This window comes from Acyrthosiphon pisum, chromosome X, assembly GCF_005508785.2.
Source record: "Acyrthosiphon pisum isolate AL4f chromosome X, pea_aphid_22Mar2018_4r6ur, whole genome shotgun sequence".
NCBI classification, from domain to species: Eukaryota; Metazoa; Arthropoda; class Insecta; order Hemiptera; family Aphididae; genus Acyrthosiphon; species Acyrthosiphon pisum.
The window spans coordinates 75,067,597-75,092,770 of NC_042493.1; the positions used below are offsets into that span (position 1 = coordinate 75,067,597).

Sequence of the window (25,174 nt, forward strand, 5' to 3'; positions counted from 1 at the left end):
GTGATATAGTATGATATATTATCATATAGGTATCGACGCTTCGTATTATTATTATTATTATAATATTATGTCATCCTGTACATTATTGTGTACATGGTAATATCATAACAGAAACTATAATAACATGTACTCGTATATACTGTTTATTGTGTATCGGAGCGAAATCCATTGCCAGTGACCGATCACTTAAGCCCGTCGTTGCGAAATACTTCAAAGTCCACACGGAACGATAATAATATACGAATAACCGTAATATACATATATGGTACCTACCGCTATATATATTATTATATATTTTATGATATCTATAGTCTATACCATCGGGGTTGCAGTGAACCCTTTAATAACACAACCGAATAATAATGCCGGACAAAATAGTAATACAGAAGCGCACGTGTCTATTCACTGGACGTCAAACGTTGATGTATCATATTATTATAATTTTAGCCTTGTTCTCGGCCGCTGGACGCGTGTCACCCCGTACGGCGGCCACAGATGGGTAGGTGCCGCCCATCTATCAGCCAGTGGATTCGGCTGGGACATTGATGGTACCTATATAATATTATTATTTTTCTCGTCTTAGTACCTCAGTTGGCACGTGAATTGTGAGCGAGTACAATGATTCTGTAATGATATTTTATATTACGACACATTATAATAAGTTGTCTGTAATATTATGTTGTTTTAACATGCACCGTAAAAAAACGTAGTCTCGCCCAGAGGGTCATAATATAGTAACATTTTATTGCATATTATATAATATTACGAATATTATTTATACATTTAACTCATCAATTATAGTCGAAAATTAATATTGTATTGATCTAGCGCGATTTAATCACACGCACTTTTCACTGAAAAAAAAATTATAAAAAATAAATATTCTTTATCGTGAAGCTGTATAATGATATCGCATTGATTAACATTTTGCAGTGAAAAATTAAAATCTCAGGTAGGTATTAGATTGATTTCGCAACCTGGCGTAGGTATACGAAATTATATATTACCGATAAAACGAATATTATAACCTATCAACGCTGGAATAAAATTAAAAACTAAAATAAAATATGTTGTACATCGAAATATATAAAATTGAGTATGGCATAATCGTCTTTTTGACATAATTGATTATATATATATTATTTTTTTTTTTTATTGAGCTTAAGTCCGGAAACTATGGTCATTAGCTGTTTTTTGTTTGTAGGGGGCAGGAACGGTTGGAACAGTTGAAACACGTTTGTATGTGTGGCAAGGATTTATAGCTAAAAATCCCGGGTGGTCACCCATCCGGGAGCTAACAACACCAGCCGATACGTACAGTCCGAGCATTTCCGTAGTTGAGTGTACGGACCACGCCACACCAAGCCTCAGTATTATACAATATTACATTTTGCATAGTTTATGATAAATTAAATTGTAGAATCTAAATAACGGGTTTTTGTTCATCGAAAAACGAGTGTATCTAAAAAAAAAACCCAAAAACTATTCGATTACTAATAGGAGTTGAATGTTTGTTTACACATATTAATATCCTACTTCTTTTGATTATTAAACATGGTCACTGGTAATTTAAAAATCCAGTATACGTCAGTAAATAAATTAAAAAATGCACCGATTTCGACGAAAACTTCAACCGGATTCCAGCTTAAATTGAGAAACAACTTTGAAAGTAAACTATGAAAATATTGTATGCAGATATTTTTTGAGAATCAATAGAAGAGTTAGTAGATTTATACGCGCTGCAACAATAAAATTGTTTTTCGTATCAAGAAAAACTCATTGCAATTTGTTAAATATTAAAAACGAATAGTATATAATCTTATAGGATTTTGACAACTGAATACGTTTTCAATAAAATATAACATGTTGGAGGGGCTCTTCTCGTGGTAGTATAGCACTATAGCATAGTATCTACTGATGATCGATGATATTATTATATATTTTACTTTTTAAGCTCGAGACAATATTCTGAGGGGAATTGAATCGTGGGTCCCGTGAGTCCTATACGCGAATAGTACACATAACACACATTTCTTGATTGAATGTATAATATTATAATCCATGTTACATTGTTACGCGTTATAATAATATAATATCGCTATCCGCAGGTGTTTTGATGTATGTATATGTATACGGCGATACACCCTATTTATGTGCTTATTTTTTACAATTAATTTGATTTGATACTTACAAAATGTATAGTGACATACGCGTATAATAATTACGAATATTGCAAGGGAGTGCGTAACTGTATTTTTATAATAATATATTATATCCTAAATGTACCCATTGTCCCATACGAGCATAACATGCCAATATTGACACTTTATATTATTATTATACGTACGTAAAATGTTTTTTTTTAGAACGATCAAGCCTTGACGACAATGCCGGGATATGTGGCACTTAGTTTGGTGTTCATTTTGTTTGGACTCGCCGTTGTTGCCGCCAGCATCAACTTGTTGGTACTGCGTTTCATGACTATGTAAGTACTTACCCAGTCTTTATAGATTAAAATATATTATATTTACACAATATAATATAAAAACTTCTATACATTAATTGGGCATTATAATATTTCCTTTACAGTAGAAATTATTTTTGAAATTTTTAACTCTATATTTTTGGTAAATGTTTGTGTTTTAAAAACAAATTTACATACATGCAAAGATAAATATAGCAGTAAAACATTAATACTTACATTTTTATAAAAACATTTTTTAAAATTATTTATATCTAGAGGGTACAATGTTTTTCTATGTTTTTATCAATTTTGGCTCTTTTAATAGGAACGCTCGTGCTTAATTAAATATTGAGAAACAAAATATAGGTGTTGTTATTTTCTTTTATTACTTATTATGCAGTATTTAACTGATGGCTTACATATTTCTTAGTACAGAGACATTTCCTCTGCAAAATTATATTTAAATATCGGGACGAGTAACTGGATCTCTATGAAAATATTGGAACCGGATACGGAACCAACCTCACCAGAATCCTTATATAACACTTTTAGAAATCAGAATCTATATTTCGACCGAACTAAGGTCATTTTTAAACGTTAATTGAGTTAATAGTAACAGTTGTATTTAAAACATAATATTTTAACTGGTTAGATTGAAACAAACATTTTTAATTTTGATGAACTGAAATCAAAATATTTTTAATTTCTAAGACTGTAATAACCGATGCCAAAATGTATATTTTTCTAAATTTCCAAACTGAAATTGAAATTTAAGAATATGCCTCATAAGTATATTCGCGACTTGATGTAAATGTATCGTTAAGTCGAAGGTTTTTTCGTAGTAATAGATGTTTAGGTACACAATACCTCATTCACAGTAGGACAGTTGAAATCAAGAATAATGTTAAAATTGTTATGAAAAACCACGGCGGATATATATAGGTACAACCTAGGAGAGAATAAAAAAAATCAAGATATTTTTACTACGTGGTTATCTCTGTCGAGGTATTCACACAAAAAAAGTATGCCTTACCTACAATTGTTCGTAAACCCGGTAAAAAATGTCGACTCGATGGCGTAAAAGGAATGCGATGGCGCTCTTTGTCACGGGACGGGTAGTGGTGCTACTAACGTGTGACGCCATACGCATGCGATTAATTATTGTTTAGATTCGGCTGACGAAAAACCATTAAGTACCTATGTTAAAACTGAAACGTAGGTAACATTGTTCATTACCTATATCAACACATTTTTACATTTCGACACACACTATAATATATATTATACACGTATGTATGCGCATCGCGAGGTAGTATATTATATACGTTATGTTGTGTAATAAATCGTAGGTAATGCGATACGACGTACGTTTTTAAAAACGTCACCCCTTCGAAATTTCTTTGTGCCGTTTTCGGGTATCAGCGGTACCCAATCGCGTTACCGGTCCGCGGCGCCCGACTGGCGGGACGAAATTTTAAGAACCGGCGACGCCGTCTGCACACATAGCATATGCGTGTTATTATAACACACGCCACCCGTGCTCATCGTACAAAGTATGCGTGCATACGACAAATTTATTATACAAGTGAAAAGTTCCATATATAAGACCAACATCCGAAGTATATTTGAGAACCAAATTTATTCAGTTCTTTTAACCGAAATTCTCCATTGTAAAAAAAAAAATGTTTTCATGCACCTCGAAACTTCGTAATACGGAAGTTTCTCTGTATTACGCACTTCAATGCGTGTTTGTGTGATATAAACATGGTATTTTCGTACCCCCCGAATCATAACCTTTTTGTTCATACCCACATCCAAAAGCCGCTTAAGCGCGGGTTCGGCTTGGCGCGCCTGTATTTTAACTTCAACCCCCCCCCCCCCCCACCATGTCGTTTTAGTTATGAACTTATCGTGTATTCGTGTGTACCCTGTAGGCATAATTATAATAATAATAGACTGTGCTGGTCATCTCTTAGATAGGCCTGTTCAGAATTGCATGTCCCTCGTTCATTGTCCGTCCAAAATGTGTACCTACCTAATAAAATTGTAGGTACCTTTTTTTCAATTGATGCTGATAAGATATAGATTTATCATGAAAATGTAATTAGAGGTTAATCGTAAGTTTTTTGTTAAAAGTATATTACAAAAGTTTAATGTAACGCCACATTAAATTTGTTGCATTTAATTTGAAAATTAAATTCCCACGTAAGTAGGTACTTAGTTGGATTATTTTGAGAAAAATGCTGATTTTTACTAAACGATTTTAGTTATTTTACAGTAATTCAAAATAATATTTATTGATTCATTGATTTATCTTAAGCTACCTATTTATATCAAGATATACTTTCATGTTAATAATGAATACCAAAGTAGCAGACAATAGGTTATTCTTATGTAATATGTTATATACCTAAAATGTGTATACCTAATTCGTTTTCTGAAAATAAATCTTCAATCTTCAATCTTCTGTCCTACTAAAATAAAAATAAATAACTGTAGGATAACATTTCCGATAAATTATCTCCACTCAGAATTATTTTTTGAAAACAAAACATGACCTAAGATGTGGTTGGCGATTCTGGTACTTTAAATTATGTTAATTTTCTTGGAATGTGATTAGGATGCACCGTAATAATAATAATAAAGCGTGCACGTTATTAACATGGCACTAGATGTCCAGATAAAATCAGATTCAATATGGTATGAACTACTCGTAGTTGAAAAAATATGCGGTGAACAGTTGTAGGTCCTAATGGAATATAATATGCATGTATAATATTATAATCTTTAAAAAAATGTATTGACATATTATATAATATCTTCAAATTTAATCAAAACATATTTCCGAACGATGTAACGGCATCGGTCGTCAACAACTGTTGTCTATAACTGTTACACTTCTATTGTTTTATTGCATAATAATCTAAAATATTAAATTTGTGTTTTAGTACCTATTCTTGGAAACTAAACCGACTGTGTAATAAACAATAGTAATTAATGTCTCTCCAGAAGAAAATTATGTATAAAAATTATATACCTAATAATTAACGTACATAAGTTGTATGCGAATGATATAGCAGTGGCGTATCTACGGAGACCAAATGTTGTACACAATACAACATGTATATAAAAATATGAATATAATATATGTATACTGAATATCTATTGAAAATTGTATATCCCCCTCCTTTGAAGAATCCTAAATACGCTACTGTGCTATAGGTATACCTAACCAATATAAAAATGTCGGATACTAAACAACAAAAAAGCTATCACTTAGAGCGTTTCTGTGTTCGCAAACTCTATATAGATATACCTAATCGTGTTTACAACGTTATTGTTGTTCACTTTTATGATGATGTGATATTATTTTTTAAAATAATTAGTAGGTACTTTATACATTTTTGCGTTAATATTATTAATATCTACTAATTTATAACAACTTACTAGTAAATGCGTCACGTTGACACGGGCAAGCGGGTTTCCGTTTTGACGTGTCTTGTGAATGTAATGAGCAATATAAAAAAAGAACACAGAAGGTGTCGATTGAATTGCACTGATTTATTATGCTAGCAAAAGCAATGAAAAGGTAGAAGTGTACATATATCAAACAATTATGTGCCCGTATTGGCAAAGTGTCGACACGAGGCCGTAAGGTGGGATACCCACACGGGTATTCACAACAAGAGGGAACAAAAAAAGACAAGTAAAGCTCAAAGGCGCTAACGAATTCCGTTAACGTTAGTGTGGCTGCTTGTCGGACCTATGACCTATGACCACCCACAGCTGTGGCTGTACCTATTTCTGCGTTGTTGAATTTTTCTACACAACGTATATGTACTATACTATATGCGGCCCGCGTACCTTTTTTATCTGGCCCGCGCTACATTTTCAAATTACCTTATTTTCGTGTTTTGTAGTAATTATTTTAAAAATGTCCGCTAAAAAGCGTAAAAAATAAATGTTAGTAAATTTGAAGGACTTTTTTTTTTTTTTGCTTTCTCCTATGCACTGTGGCCCGCTAGATTTTAAAGTACTTAAAAGTGGCCCGCTAGTTACTTTGAGTTGCTCATCCCATCCAATAACCGGGCTTATGATATTCTATATTCTGATATTCATATGATAATAGTTAATATCGGATTCGTGGCCACGCGCCATAACATAATCTATCCAAGTCGTACACGGTACAGGATTAGTATTTGGTAGAAATTTTACGTGTGCGCGGTCGAATTGTGGTTAGGAATGTATTCGAAGGTATGATCATATTTTATTGAATACTGCACTTTTAAGATAAATACTAGATTACATTTTTTTATATGCGATCAAATTGATCGCGAGAGTAACCTATCATATTCAACAATAATAAAATATCCACTTAAGTTAATCATATTTTTAAAATATTGACCTTAACTATATAATAATACTTGAATGTACTCAATATAAAATATAAGTGTTAGCCAACAATCAATATTAAAAAAAAAGTATCAACATTAGCACCTACCAATAGGTGTATTGTTACACCTTATACCTAGTAGGTATACTTGTTGTAGAGTGTAGGTATTGAACTATTGAACTATTTAAAGTACTTAATTATTTTATGCATATATGTAGAATTGTTTATTTAAAAACTAGAATAACAATTATTATAATTTATAAATATTAAATAGGCAGTAAAGGAATCGGTTTTTTTAATGTTAAATGTCAGCTATAAGCTATTGATGATGTAAAATCATTCGTCAGTAATATTTTTTTATCTTATGTTTTATTCACATATCTACCACATCGTTTTCAATTTATATAGGTTATATATAGTGTAAAAAATGATTTTACATAATCTTTTCATTGACATCAAAGATAAAAACTGTGCATCTCACGATAAAAAAAAATCTAATCCCTTTGACGTGAGTTGATTTTAATATGCAACCCGAAATGTTGCCTCGCATATATTATTATCGATTACCATCAACTAGTTGATCGAATATAAGTGCGGTAGCGGGTAGACTGAAATTTCGTATATGTATAATAACAAAAATGATTTGAGGCATTTTGTCGGGCTGTACAGCAGACAACTAAACAACGATTATTTTATAAATTATAGGTATAATATGTATGTACACAATTCACCTATCTTTAAGAAAACGGAGAAATGCCCTTGAGATCCCCAGGCATACGTATCATTATAAATGCGGTGCGTGTACGCATTATATACTATTATGATGTATTATATGAGAGTATTTGAGCGACACATTATAGTGGTTGTAGCTCTATAATAAATAATAATATACACAAATTACATATAGGTAATCACCGACCTGTCTCTTGGGTGATATTATTGATCTATAGACGATATGGCTACACATAGATATAAAATGCAATACCGGGTGATCTATTTAATGTAAGGTACCTACTCATTATTTAAAAAACTATTAAATATTTTTAAAATATTATTTTTACATAACCCCTTAAGTTATTTAAAAAACAGCATTTTTAATAAAATTATTTCATTTTTACTCTTATTTATCGTTGAGATTTTCAAAATGTTATCCATTATTTTTACAAGACAACATGCATTTTTGATACCTTATTTCTAATAAAACAAAAATGTGGAATTTCTTAATTTGTATTAAACGCCTTTAATAAAATGAAATGATTTAGATCAGCACCTTGATCCCCATCTATGGTCATGCTGTAAAAAAGTGCGTTATACTTACATAGATAGGTATATAATTACAATATAAACCTTTTGTTATCCACCCGAAAATACGGCCGGACTGTATGTCGTAGATTTGGATGTACCTATTTCATTGAATCTCTAAGCTTTACATAATCTCCAATGTATGCGATGTGCGCTTATCCTTTTTACTGAAATCAACGACAAAACGACTGTTCGCAATTCCCATTATTTATTATTTTCTATTCCATGCTTGCATTTGCGTATAATATGTATATTGTATTTATTTTCGACCGCTAGTATAAGTAATTTTACATCGTGAACGCGGTTTGATTAAAGTTTAAAAGACATTTAAGTGACATTTTTTTGTTCGAAATTAAGTTTTATTCACTGGAAAACATTTGAATAATTTAACTAACTAAATGGATAGGTTTATGTTGCTTTGAAACGACACAGTGGCATTGAAATTACTTTGATTTATTATAAAACAGGTACCTATATTGAAAAATCAAAGTGACACTTAGAGCGTCACTTAAATAAGACAGGACATACAATTAGATTTTTCTTTTTGTGAATGATTAAGGTAAAGTAACCTTTTGGGCGCATACAAGCAATGATTGTAGACTGTGGACGTTATTTATTACACAAACCTCGACGCTGAGCTCATGTGTTTATATGTACTTTAAAATCAAACCAAAATATAATAATATTTTAGGTGACAATATACTGCCATAGATGATAGTAATAAAAGAAAATTTTTTTTCCAGAACATAAATAATAATTAATAATATTTAAATTATTAATCTAAGTCATTATATGAAATTATTGCTCAGACGTTCCAAGATACATGCAAAAAAACTTATCGGTTAAATTTATTACACTCATAATCGACAAATAACAAAAAAATTATAACTGTGATAATGGTAAATAATTTTAAATATAAGCGGATGCAGTACAAAAATGTGTATTTTTTAATTATTAATTTAAAAAACAAATTTCAAATGTCGATATACGAGTATATATGAATCTAATTATCCATCTTTATATTTTTTGAAGTTCTTGCAGATATGTTATTAATTATTCTTATTATAATATAATTATATCAAGTTATCACAATTTATTTAAATTTTTAGTTCAATCATTTGTCCACTAATTTTCCTTATTTACTCTGTTCTAACTTCTAAATGCATTTATCGCTAAAGGTACCATTTCTCCGTAGTCAAAACAGTTTTTGAAGACATTCGTCACGACATATTTTAACGATTGAATTGCATGCGAATTGCCCGTGACAGGATTGGGGAAAAAGTTATACCAATATTTAGTGCATATACGGACCTCTGAACCCCAACCTATGTGCATGTCCCTATAGGTATACGTGGGAATGGATTACGTCCTTCATTCACCTCAAACAATAGGTATATTATTATAATTTATAACTACATCATAATATAATATTATAATTACTACTTTCCCAGGTGTCTTTCATCTTCTATATTATCTTATTAAATAAACTGCTATGACTGTTATTTTCGAAGGCTGCTTATTATTATGAATCAAAACGGTTGTCATTATTGTATCATTAAAAATCACTTATTGTACTTCTGTCAACATTTATCAATTAATTATAATTAATCAACGAATAAAATATATAAATATTTAAAAAATTGTATTTATTCTCTATATCATTTTTAAATATTTTTGACTATATATCGTTAAATACTTAACCCATTCTATTTAATTTGTTTTTTGGACCTTGATTGTATAATATTTTATTAAAATAAAATAGTTAGGTACTTATTAGGAATGTAAATGGTACACCACTTAAATGTTGCGTAATCTAAAGATATTACAATTTCGGATAAATGTATAATCTTAAAAGGTTTGTCTTATTTTATTTAAATGTTTTTTAAAAAATATATTTTTGCTTCTTACTAATTGAAAAAGTATACGAAGAATATAATATTGTATTATTTTAATTATAATTCAGTAATATACGAAAGGTGACGAGATGATACCTTTGTTACACTCAGTGGTGTGACGATCATGCGCAGTGCATCCCAAACAGTTCCAATCCATTGTTTGCTTATTCTCAAACGGCTCCCGTAAAAAAGCTTTCACCCAAACTTACCCAATGTACGTTTTTTTAACTTTAAATATTTTTCTATTTTTGAACACTAAAATAAAAAAAAAAATACACTAACACATTTTATAATATCAAATCATTTTTAATTCTCAATATCAAATATAGAATTTTTATAATATTTACATAGAATTTTTATTTTTTAAATATAATTAAAATTAATTTTTGAATAAAAGAAGGAATTATGTTGTAAAAAATCAGAGCCGTTTTGGAAAAACCAAATAAATCCACTTCTTCTATAGATTTATAGGTGAATTTCAAATACAAATTTGCTTCAATGATTATCATTAAGCCGTGAATTATTTTAGCCAGATGATTTTTTAAAAACATTAAATTATAAATGTTTTAACTTACATTATTTTATAATATTGTAATTTTTATATAAAAAATAAAATTACTGAATAGAAGAACGAGTAATAAAAACTAGTCTCTAAACTATTGAAATATTTTAATGCATTACTCTCCATAGGGCGATATCAAAAATCGTTATCCATCTTATCTAATTTATTACGTTCTATATTTCGATTTATGACAGATTGAACACAATTGATTCACAATTTATTTTTGGGTTAGCCCCCTTCCCCATTAGTTTTTTCCCTAATTGTGCTACTGTGGCTACGGAAAATACCGCTGAACGAAACTAGCTGGTACTATTATTACTATGTTATATACACTCAACTATTTAACGACGTTAAAAGTAACTACACGTGTAAAATATAATCCTATGTACTATGCATATTAATATTATAAGGTCAGGAGTCATAAATAATCGATTATAAATGTACCATAAAGATTAGTAATAAATTGCTATAATATTATGCACCAGTCGAAAAACTCTTACGCCGTATCCGGTGACGTCATAGAGCACAGGTCGTAGATCAGATCTCCACAAAACGACTTGTATGAATATACTACAAGTATAATACTATACAATGTATTCAGAGTATAGTTTTTATTTTGTTTTTATATTTAACACGTGTATTGTTGAGCCTGTATAGCACTATAATATATAGCTATTTCAAATGCAGGTTTTTGGATAGTCGGAATCGACTACAACCTTCTTAGTATGTCTGTATAGAATAAAATATAATACTTTGGATATGACGTTCTATTCATACATATTACCTTATATACTATACAAATAAAAATGTATTGTTTTTTTTTGTTTTAGAATTTTATTTTAAATACTTTTTTTGTAATTCCTTATTCATTAAAAAAATATTTTTTTCTAAACCCATCCGAAATAGTTTTAAAATTGTAAAAAATATACATTTTCGATTTTTTCTTGTTTTTTTTTTTTTTCTATAATTGTTGATAAGAATATTTTCGTTTTTAATACAAGGTTCCTTATAAGTTATATATTATTAAAAAATTTTCAAAAATACACCAGTCATAATATTTATGTGTTTAAATTTACAATTTTTTTGAAATTCGTCAATATTATAAAAATGTATTAATGATTTTGTAATTAAAACTTCATACAATTTTCATCCAATTTTTTTTTATATAGACTTTTTAAGTTACGTTTTGGACGAAATTAGATATTCAAACACACATTAAAAGTTTTAGTTAATTTATTGTTGTAATTTAAAAATATTATTCCATTCGTTGGCACAGACGTTTTTAAGGTATATTATTATATTTTATATAGGTACACAGTAACATTTTAAAATGTGACGTTTTAGGCAAAAAAATAATTCGAGCTACCGTATTACTTATATTAAAATAAACTACTTTAATGATATTAATATAATATTATAATATACATTTAGTAATAAATTATTACTAAGTGTATATATAATAATAATATATTCGGTGACAAATCTCACGTCTTCACTCAGAATCGTTATTCAAATAAATTATGCAATAATTTATCATTGTATTTAAATTTAACACATACCTACATAATTGCAGTGACTTGCTCTTCAATGACGAGGTACACTCGACACTTACTATAACGGTCAACGGAAAAACAGTTACCTACTTTTCCCTCTTTTTTGTGACTACCCGTTTTGGGATTTCCCTAAGGAAAACAATATCTGGTGGGAGTGAGTAATTCCTAATCCTAGACAAATATTCCCATGATATAAAGATGTATAAGCTTTGAATATTTTATGTAAGGGTGATAAATATTGAAAAACAAATTGAAAACTGTTTTCTACATCACATTAATATGACTATAGTTTTATCATATTATTAATTTAATTATTTATTATAACATATATAACATTTTTTATTGTTATATACTATTTGTTTATTGTTACAGCCAATAGACCCATAGTACCGATCGTGGGAAATATTGGGAATCATTATTTAAACGTTTAGAAACACATATTTTAGATTTACAGAATACAAGGTATTATGTTTATTATCTTATATAGCGACGGCGATGTTGGTATCTCTATAAATATCTTTTGTTGGCTCACATTATAGGCGCGTCATGCACTTATCTGGACGGCTTGTCGTACCACAACCCTAACATTTCCGGCTGTAATACAATATGAACATACGAAACCACCTGTCCCCCGAGGTGGCTGTTTCGGTCGCGTCCTGGTCGAGGGTCCATGGATTAATGTGTCTGTTGAAAGCCGTAGAACGAGAAAGGATCAAGATATATGAGTTTGATTAAAATCGTGGGGTGTAGAGGGGCAGGGGTGATGCATGCGTGGAGTTCTATACGCATATATACAATTATAGTACTAGAACATATGAACTCGTCTACGCCGCTTTCCATGGGTCAGTTAGTACAATACACGCCCGATTTATGGATGTAGGTACTCAATAATATATTTTATGGACTTAAATAAAAACCAATACCATATTTGTTTATGATGTTTATGATTTTAAGCACCCTATGCAGCCAGCTGATACTTTTATATATGTGAAATGTATCATCAACTTAAAGGGTTTTGATATTTTTATGAACTGGTATTGTACAGAAGATTGAAACATTTTAAGTTTTCAAAAAAAAATTTCACACTGTACCTTATACACGTTAACCTTAAAAATACTAATGTAACTTCACGTAGGATAAAAAATTGATAGCTGTACATTGAAGTTTTTAAAAATCTCACTGAATAGGTAAACAACAAATAAGAAATTAAAAAAAAAAAAAAAATATTTTAAATAAATATTTTTAAATCTGCAATTTCGTTTATTTAGTACTTAGGTACCTCAAAAATAACAACAATTTAATAAATATTTTTACACGCAAGTTTGGTTTTATATATATTTCAAATTGTATAATATGACATGTAGGTTTTTTCTAAGAAATTAAAAATTATGTGTCTTAGAAATGTTATCCCTTATGTGACGTCGCAACAGGTTCTTAAAAACATTCATGTGAATAATATATATACTTAAACATTTTTACGGTATGTGGGGTGGTATTACTAAGGTACCGCTTTAGTGTGAGCACTTTTATGGCTCTAACTACCATTTGTATTTATATGAGTTTATGACTCCGCCGTGGCCATGATAAAGGCTTTGAACTGCTTTGATTAGTAACGCCGCTGTTCCCGAAAAATCGACAATACGTTTACAATTTGGATAACAATATATTGTTATAGTGAACATACTCACATAATTACAATGTAAGGTACCTGTATGAGGTTCGGGGCTTATAAGACTTACGGACTTACGGACTCTTTTCCGCTGATTTTTTGAAGTCACCTTCTTTTGTGACGCGCACACGCAAAAGTCACTAAACAACAGCCGTCGTTGTTCAGGCTGATTTTATTGATTTCTCCCTCCACGTCGAACGCTCTCATGGACGTGGATGAAGTCGATTGTCACGCCGTTTACCCAACTGTATATAATGTTATTTTTTATAATGTATGTTTGTGTGTGTGTGTGTGTATCTAACCAATACGTTTTTATTCCTCAAGTCTACCCAGGCTGAGATCTGAAGTATCATTTGTGTAACTTGTTTACACAAAACGAATACCTACCTTTGTTATTTAAAAATTATTATCATTGTGTATCTATCCCACAACACATTATAGCTTAAGAGGACATAACACCGGCATTAATTGTATTTTCTCCGTCTTACAAGCGCGTAACAATGTAACATACCAAATGTACGCTCAGAAAATCACGTTTAGCTTTGATAGTTAAAAAATTATAGTGAATAAATTAAATATATATAAATATTAGAATAGGAAGATACCTAATGTAGCTAAACATAATATAGAAAAAAACGAATTTGATAGATTGTATAACTAGCTAATCTATAAACTATGCAAATCTTAGATCATTTTACGCATGCGTTCGCTTCAGAATGTAAAGTAGTCGAGACCTACGAGGCACCATTATCATTTGATATTTAGGTATACCGTGTGTCCGCAAAAACAGGGTACCTACACTATACTTAAATTACCCATATTACTCGGTACCTTATACACATTTTTGAATTCTGTTTCCGGGACATGGTACTAGAATATTGGATCATCAATGTACCACAGACAAAATTCTAGTAGGTATATGTGTTGGGTACTGAGTAAGTTATAGATATTAGTTATAGTTATAGATTAATGTAACTGAGTTAGAAAGTGTGCCTAGTTTTAGCGGACACACGATATATTATATAATATACATAACAAAATGTTTAACAGTAGGTTGTTGGAAATGTAATTCGTATATTTGTATTGTTTGGTTGAAATATATCAAAGACTTCAAAGCAAGGACTTATCAAACGAAACCTAGTAGTGTCATATTTTGGGGGCCGTTTAACAAATACAAATAAAGTAATTCAGTGTTTTTTATCAACCTACAATGAGAACCTATAATGAGAATTATTATTCACGATGGTGAGTGGTAGTAGAAACGATATTATAATTCATAAACAGAACTGTACATTTAATGTATTCACTATTCATATATTTGGTTTTTTTTTTTATTATTATTTCATAAAAGTTAAAATCTAGTTTTTTTATACACCACCAATACAGCACCCATACTTACCTATAAAATTAGTTATGCAAAACTATTATAGAAAATATTAAACTTTGAGTTTATGTGTTAAATACGTATAGATACAATTTGTATTTTAAAAATAATTTAGTGTAAATCTGCCAATTTCGATGGTGATTAGTCTCCAGGAGAGAATATTTTTGTGAATATTGATTTCATTATAAATATATCTTTTGTTTATTTTTTTAGATTTTTGTCGTCAATCATACAGCTTTTCAACGAATCAATATTCCGAATATATTGTGTAGGTTCATAACAGCTGTCAGATCGCTATCTTTCAAATATAATTTATATTTATTATTAATTTATCTAATTATATGATTTGAAAAAATTGTTTGGATACCATATTTTTGTATTTTAAGAAATGTACAATTTTAAGCCTTATGGATGCTCATTGAATTTTAGAGATTTATTATTAAAATTCAAAAATGATTTGTTTAGTTTTATAAATAAATTATTATATAGTAATATAATAATATAAAATTGAAATATTATAATATCTAATATTTTTATGGCTATATAGAGATACCTATCTTTAATAATTGTATACTCATTTAAAAGTGATAATTTATTTTAAATATCTAGGTATTATTTACGTTAACTGCTTACATATAATTAGTACTTTCGTATTTTCATCTGCCAAGAACATTTTAAATCCGAAAAAAAATTACCTATTTAACTTCATGCATATTGTACCTATTTGTTTTCATTTATATTATGAGAGGTAAAACTAAATCCTTAAGTTTTTAACTTGACACAAAGTTTGTTTATGAAGCCCCGATGAACCAAAAAAAGTCACCATCCCTCCGAGATTTGCATGTACCGCTATCTTACATTCTAGGTGAAATTGTTTAGATTTTTGACATTATCTTCAAAATTTCAAAAATATTATCGTAACGTTAAAATTAGTCTTTGTTAAAATGTTATGTAAACGAACAAATCCATCCACCCATCTTAAAATGATGCACCGCCTACCATAAATACTTGGCGGCAAACGAACCGTATGATAAATAAAATAATACCACTATAATACCTAAATACCTATTATTATATTGCATACAATATTAACATCATAGAATGCTGTACAATACATACAGTCATACACAATGGACAACGCGTGTTTTTCAAAAAAAAAAAAAAAAAATCCCACAACCACGGCATAACCTATACACAATTCATGAACAATATAATATAAATAATCTGTAGAAATAATCTGTAGAGACGGGGTTTCAAACCTGTTTTCACCCTTCACGAACCACCAAAATAAATGTCTGCGAGTTCTATCAGTGACTGAGTGTTTATTTCAGGTAGTGCGTTCGTTTTTAAGGAAAAAATTATTCCTTCGTATACGAAGGAATGTTTCATTTTTGTTATTTTTTTGTTATACACATACATTATATAATTAATCTTATATGGTTATAATATATTTCAATGTTATAGGTACCTACATTACGTGATAAAATAATGTCACTCAAACTTAATATCTGTCTAAATCACGTTCGTTTCATCGAAAAGTTAATTTTCAGACCTAAATATTAGTATTGAGTTCCATTTCCAATATAATAAATTCTTTATAGTTATTTTTTCTGAATGTGTCATCGGTATAAAGAGTTTAGAGTTAAACAGCTACTCATATTATTGTCCAATATTACCTATATCATGTACTCATCGAGCCCACATCCTACAATTTCGGACGGAATTCACGAATACAACCAATCGTATTTTATACTTAAAAATCGCTGTGTGAACTAGATCACCTGGCCCGTATTTAGGGCAGGGCCAAGGTGGGCCGTTTCTCCTCCTGGTGGAACTTTGGGGGCGGAAAATTTTCATGAACTTTTTTTTATTATTAAGCCAACATAGTTACGACTTTAATATTATGTAAAATGTTTTTTTTCCTTATGTATTGTGATTTGGTGGAGATATCTCCAAAGTTTATTTTAGGATGATATTCTCTCAGATCTATTTTTATACTAACAATAATAATTCCTTGGATAACTAATAACGGCATGATGGCACCCCTAGCGTTGCTCTAATTAAGTAAAGCACAACATAATAGCAATGTTTATTTTACTTTTACGTAATACCTACGTCTTGATTATTAATAAAATTAAGATCAGAAAAAATGCAATTAAAATAAATAATACATTTTTTTAGTTTATAATTTATTTTTACAATATGAGTATAAGCCATAACTACTCGGATACCAAAGGTACTAGATTCTTTCAAATTAAAATGTGCAATAAATTTTATTTACAATAATATAAAAAAAAATTAAACGCTTGTAATGAAATTATTGTAATATTATATTCATTTTTATTTTACTTGAGAATACAGTTTTCTTTTTTTATAAAAACTAAAATATGTTTATTTAACATTGGTTTTCCTAGAGATTTAAGAGATAACCAATAAATGAAAATATCAAATGTTAGAAGGAATTGAGTTAAGCTGAGAACCAATTTTCGTGAATTTTTTTCTTCAAAATGTGTGTTTTCCACACTTAATGAGTACTATAATTAATGGTACTATAAAAAACCTGGATAATTTTCTGTAGAAGTTATAAGATTAAAAAATTTCAAAATCTTAAAATCTTATTATTAAAATACCAAAAATAATATTTTTTATTTTTTGTTATAAATGTGAGTTTTTTATCTTATAATTTTGGTGAAATCAGAAATTACCTATTGTACTTATAGTATATTATATTTTTAATAAATAAATTTAATAAAAAAAAAACCACCGATGGATGAGAATTCGCAAACTCGTGTATAACTTTGAAGCTAAGTCAGACCGACAAATTTTGTTTGCATCACTCATTGTTCTTAACTCATTGAAAAACAAAGGTTTCCAAAAAAAAATTTCAAAATCTAACCACATTTATGAGTCATAAATTATGACCCAAATTAGTTGATACCTTTTTAGGGGGGTGGAAAAATATGTTGCCCCGAGGCGCAAAATGTTCAAATACGGCTGTAAATCACATCATCTATTTAACGGTAAACAGAGGTATTCAAAGTGCGTAACGTTTCCGAGGGGCATCGCGAGTATTTTGTCAGCGGGGCCGTGTCATGGAAGAGGAAAAATAGTAACAATGACAACGTTTATTATATTGTTTTATTCTAAACGCGTTTTCTATACGAAATTATTATTAAATTTACTGTCCGATAAATTATTGTCATAATTCTGTATCCTTAATAATAATAGATTCACCAAATGTTTGTCCATGCATTGAAAAAAATGTACCGTTAATAACCAACATTAAAATGTTTTATCGTTTATTCGACCAAACCCCTTGAGAACAAATTTTTGAATTTAGAGTACCGTTCGATAAATTTTCAATCTAAACCGGGCAAAATTCAACTCATTTCCCTCAGTAATCTTACGATCTGTACCGTAATCAGACTGACAGAGTGTACCCAAACTTAGGACATTCGATTAACTAAGGGAGCGCGGACGTTAATCGTAAAAAACGATCAGATTCGTACACTTCCTAGTTTAATAAACTCGTATACTTTTTTTTGCATTGCACGGCGATATATTACCGAAACGGTCCGCGTCACTCGACGTGAAATCGCCTCTTTTCGCGATCACAAAAATTGTAAGTGTAATGTGTGTCATGTATTATTCATTGGCGAAGACGACATCGTATAATATGAACAAATACGTAGAAATGGTACGTATGACCTACCTATCGGGACGGAAAAAGAAAATATCATGCGTGCGTGTTGGAGCAAGAGAAAAAGGATTTCCGAAAGTGCATGTGTGGGCGTGCGTGTGTGTTTCGTTTATGAATGAATCTTTGTTTAAAATAATATGTATAGATATTATAATTATTATGTATAACTGGTTTGACTACCGCCCAAACGAATATATAGTTGTAGGTTACCAATACCTATGTTTTGTACTACGATTAGGTATTATACTTCTCGTGTTCAATAGGTATATAGTGTATAATAGAGCGTTATTATTATAATACGCGGTAGGTACCTTTAGGTAATATTATGATTATTATTATTATTATTATTATGATGCATACAACGCATATACGAAAATTCTGAATGCATAATATTAATAATTTATTATTCGTTCATAACACGTAATATTATACGAATAACTCGTCAACGGTCGTGCAGATGATAGCAATACTATATAATATAAAGCCATACATAATATTATTATTATTATAGCTACAGTGCTTCGCCGGTAATAATATTGTATGAAATCAAATTTATCTGCGGTCTGTGTATTTTTGGGTTTATTATACGAATGAACCGACTTTTATGATTAACTCGTGTGTGTGACGCCGGAATAAAAGTCACCGTCAATCGAGCACTATCAGGGGTGAAATTGTTTGTAGGTAGGCATACGAGTCATATTTGCATATTATTTTTATATTTCGACGTTTGTATATTTTATGTCGTAGACGTTCAATTAAAATGAGGCATTATAAGTGACATTTTATCGAAATTGAATTCTTTTTCCGAACATTATTCATTTAAACCTTCAAATAAGTATGGTTTCTGGATCTCGACAATACATAAATACAATTATTTATACATCAATCAGAAATCACGTGCCTCAGATTAAATTATGTTTTTACTCAACTCTCTTAAAATATAGAAAAAGTGATATTTTTTTCATCGAACGCCCACGCGAGGTTTTTTAGCGTATCTACCTACGCAATATTGTGCATAACACAGGAGTGAAAAATAATTATGTTTTAATACTATTATAGTTATGTAATACAATTTTGATTTCGGATGGTTTCATACATTATTTTCGTACCGCTCAACCGTCCAACTGTTTTTAAAAATCATTTTAAAGAGCATTTCCTTCCGCAAATTTTATTGTCACATGATTTCACTAACTATATTTGGCCTCGTGTAGATGTAATTAGAATCACTGGTGATAAATAAAATATCCAGGTCATTAAATAATTTAAATAAATAGTTTATCATTATTTTTGCTTTATATTATTATATCAAAACAACACACATAGATATGACATATTGTGCCTGTCATATTTGTTAAAAAATTCTAAGAAATCAGGACGTGATATTCAATATTCAAATTGTTTTAAAGTAATAACATTAGTTGTATGCAAGTCAAATGTATTTTTTTAAATAAAAATATTAATTTCCTGTATATAATATGTAGTATTATCTACCTACAGTATACGATTTTGGACAATCATATTGTTGATTTTTATATTTGATCGTATAACTCTGTACCTATATTACGTTTAAATGTTATGTTCTAAAGCATTATTACACACATTTTTATAAAGGTTTTTTTTTATTTTTTCTCAATGCATAGCCTTGTATTATTTTTAAAAATAATTTAAATATTATGTCAGGGGGGGAGGGATACTATTCTCGTTGGAAAAGTAAATTAAAATGAATACCTACTTGCCTGAAAAGTATAAAATGAATAAGTCAACATTATTGATATTTCTTTTCACTTTTCCCTTTAACATTTATTCACATTTTGTTTTATAATTTGTTATTATCATAAACGATTTTTAAATTATATGTGATTACTTTAGCATAAAAATATAATATATACTATATTACTATAGAGTACAGTAAAATAATTGAAAAATTGGATATTTAATCGAAAAATGTTTTTTCATCATTGTTATTTTGCTGTAATTCACAATAGTAGAGCCCTAAAACAGTTTTCCATTATGTAAATTGATTTTTTTTTTTATATATATATACACATTGGCATTTTCATAATAATTAGATTGATTCTAGCTATTTAAAATACCTACTTCATTAAACGGATAATTTTATGAAATGTTCATATTGAAATAAGTTGAAAGTTTCGAACAATTGAGGATACCGATATAAGTTAACGTAAAAATTATTCACACCAGACCACCTTCAATTGTATGAATAATAATTTCTGGACGTACCCTTATTTGTGTCAAACGTTGGGTAGATTTTTGTAGACCAACCAGATGCGACGAGTGATCTCAAAGTCTCAAATATTTTGTTTTGATGATTAATACGTTTATACACAGCAATAATAATATATAGAAATAGCCGCATAATTATTATTATTACTATTAATAATAATATAATTATCTTTGCTGGTCGGAAAACTCAAAACGAACATAATATCTACGTGAATATTTTTCACACGACAACTTAGACTAACTCGTAAGCCATTCAGGGTATTCTAGTACATATGTAAAATAATATACAATAAGAATTAAGATTTAACAATAATTGATAATATCATTGTTTTCGAACAATAATATTATTCTAATACTTGATAATTCTTTAATTCCGATACTTGAATTCATTACACGGTGTAAGCTATGCGCAAGAGACGAGTACATTATATTATTATAAATACTTTAATCTCAATAATATGACTATTATATTATGCGTTATATTTCTAGTTAATTATATATTTTTTTTCCAAGAAAGTAAACTAATTTTTTTACTTTATAGTTCATATCCAATAAATATTATAATTTTACATTCTACCTACATTTAATTAGTATTGTTTGTGGACATTTTTATTTATTTTATTGGTTAAACGGGCTTAGTTCTTTTTGACATTAATAATACATATTTTTGATAACAGAAATTTTTACAATAAAGAGAAAAAAAAGTAAATTTTATGGTCCTTATAAAATAGACAGGTAACAGAAGATCGTTGTTAATTGCATTCCAAAAATTCTTCAGTATAATGTTGGTGAATGCAAATTGTTCTCAAGTTTAGTGTTATATTTAGTAAAGTATATATTGTGAATTTCAGCAAAGTATCACCGTTTACAAGAAAATTTGTTGTGAATGCAAAGAATAAAGCTTGTCTACATAATATAGGATCTAGTCCTTTCATAGTATGCAAAATATCTTTAGTTACTACTTTTTGTATATAAAAATTGCAACTATTTTACTTTTATAAAGTAAAATTATGCATGTATGATAACATATAAGTCCCGTCGTGAAATAACAATTAGGTATTGCATTCAAGTATGTAATTTTATATGCATTTTATTTTAACTGGGACTTTAAAGTCCCTCCACAAAGGCCAAAGTGTTAATTTTATTAATGTCGTTGGATTTGCAATAATTACACTGTAGGTATACGTAATATTACCTAATATAATTTTTGTATTTTCTTACCTGTTATTTTTGGGACAGAATTTTTGGGAGAACACTACTTGCGTCCTAATTCCATTCAGAGAATAAGTTGCATTTTCTAAAATAACTAAAAAAAATGGGGTTATTTACTGTTACTTATAAGGGATATATTTAGTATAAACTTTGTTATTAAAAATACTAAGTTAATGTCCATTAAAAATCATTAAACATATTGATAAATCCATATATTGTCATAAAAACATGATTTTTTTTATATGTAATAATTATAAAGTTATCCTGAATTTGTCATCTAAACTCAGTGACTATACAAAATGTAATATTCCCAAGATATTTTATTTGACGTTAGCAAAAATAAACGAAATTATTTTTTATTTTTTTTAAGATTCCATATTGGGTATTTTTTCCATTAAAAATATTATTAATATTATTTTAAATAATTAGTTCTGTTAGCGTCACGATTCCATTAAGAGAGTTTGTAATTAAATTAATAAAACATTTTAATTTATATTAATTATATAATATTACGATATTCTATTCCATAAATCAGAATATATAATAAAATCCTTAAATTAGTAGGTACTCACTCCAAATTCCTGGGACAAAAAACGTGTTAAATAAAATTTACCTAACAGCACAAAATATATTATCTGGGGCACAACTATTTTGTAAATAAATTTACATGTAGTCATTTGTAGCACTTTTAAGTGTAAATCCCAACACTCGTGTTTCTCAAATTGTATAGTCTCAATATAGCTATAGTTGGAGCTTATATGGTTTAGGGACCTACACGATTTCAAACAAAACATAACCCGTTGGATATTGGGAAATAATATCATCGAATTTTAATATTGTTATCGCATTTCATTTATAATAAAAGTATGACAGTACAAATTTACACATTTTGATAATGCTCTGGTAACATCGACACGGTATATTGTATACTAACCTAACCTATACGGCTATACGTATTATTTGTATGCAAGTAAATATATTTATATACAATATGATATATTAATATAAAAAAAACTATGATTACACAATAACAGTTAACACAACAACATTTATTTTTTTATATACTATTATATTCTTAGTTTTTGTGTTATGTTTGAGTGTTATGCACTTTAACACCTCCGTGTCAACAGTTTATGTTATAATGACCAAAATATTATTTCTGGTATTCAATAATCCGTATAAAAAAATCAATTATAATGAATTAGGATGAAAGGAAGTGTAGCGTGGGTACACTTAATTCTAGAAATCATAGAAAAATACGTATAACATAATATATTTTATCAAAATAAATAGTGGCCGGCCTCTCGAAATGTATCGACCCATGCAGATTTCCCACCCGTCCACCATGACTTTAAAACCACCGCTAAATTGGGATGTTAACATCATCATCATCCCAAATTTATAGTATACGCTAATAATAATTACACGTTTTGCACACTCACTAACATTATGCTAACATTATCACTTATTTTGTGTATGGGCTGTTATATAATAATATAATGCACTCTGTATACACCTATTCGGAAGTCGTGTCACTGTGTGTTTTGTGTAAGCTGAGCGGTCCCTCCTCTTTTCCTGGTCCTATATATGCGTGTACGGATCATTGACCGGAGTTGTGGTGTTTGTTATGTTAGGTTTACACGTGTGCCAGTGCCTTACACGTGGACCATTATTAAAATTTATTACACGCACATTCCTGCAGCTGGTTGTCTGACCGGTTATAATATTATATATAATATTATGATTATGTGTACACAAAGTAGGTACTATTCTGAGTATTTTAATATATATATTAAAAAAAAAAATGATTAACATAATACTTTTATGTTGGATGATGAAATTAAGTCAATTCAAAAAACAAAAAGTTATCGATTAACACCATGAGATAGGACTTATCGGGTTCGTTGATAAGATGAACGTCCGGTGCGTACTGCGTGTGTAATATTACAATATAAATTATAATATTATGATACCTATACGTTATAGCTGTTTGAGAAAATACTTATAACTATGAATCGTTTGAAACGAATAGCCACAAGCCTCTATCATAGCCCAAATGTTAAAATTGTGTATTTAAGGGGTGTGAGTGGCGAATCCCTTCATATGTTATAAGCAGTAGATTTATTCCCCCAATCAAAAAGAAATATATGAATTTCAATTTTTTTTTTTAAATCCTTAAAATATGCAAAATAAAATTGTGTAATATATTTTTAAACTAACATTACCTACATTGCTTGTAGGTATAGTATATGTATACAAGTCGTCTACAATAATCTATTAACATACTGACTTACAAATTACGTTACTATACGTTTTAAAAATATTATGACGTGTAATATAAATGTACCAAGAGTCCAAGAACTAATATAGGAAAACTAAAATTCACCGTAATATTCAAATCCGTTTTTAAGAATCTCTAATTACTTTTATGTTAAAAGTTTAACTATATTTGAATACTTATCCTAAATATGTTTTTGTGCAGTTTATTCAAAACAATTATTTTTTAATACGAAAAAATAGGAGACCTTTAGACTTTTAGTATCCAAGACTGAATTTTATGTTTTGTACGTTTAGTTATTGTAGTACAGACTATGACGGAAGGAACATAAAAAAAACCAATATATATGTAGGCATTTTACATTGAACGGATTATACTTATTTAAGTAGTATTTAGTTAGTTTACATCATGAAGGAGTTTGTTGGTACATATTATATAGCATAACGATGTACACACTACACATGCGTTTAGAAGTCTTGGTAGTCATCCCCCACTCCCAACCTTGTGCCCTTTAATAA

General features: G+C 29.1%; 1 protein-coding gene across 5 annotated transcripts in view; it reads left to right on the forward strand.

Annotated features, from left to right (window-relative positions):
* The window catches only part of LOC100163553 (two pore potassium channel protein sup-9), a 95,590-nt gene that overhangs the window by 62,296 nt on the left and 8,120 nt on the right, over positions 1 to 25,174 (forward strand). For all 5 annotated transcript variants that reach the window (XM_029489197.1, XM_029489216.1, XM_029489191.1 and 2 more), the window contains one exon: positions 2,367 to 2,485. In XM_029489197.1, coding sequence (XP_029345057.1) covers positions 2,367 to 2,485 — 119 coding nt within the window. The remainder of the gene's footprint in view (positions 1 to 2,366; positions 2,486 to 25,174) is intronic.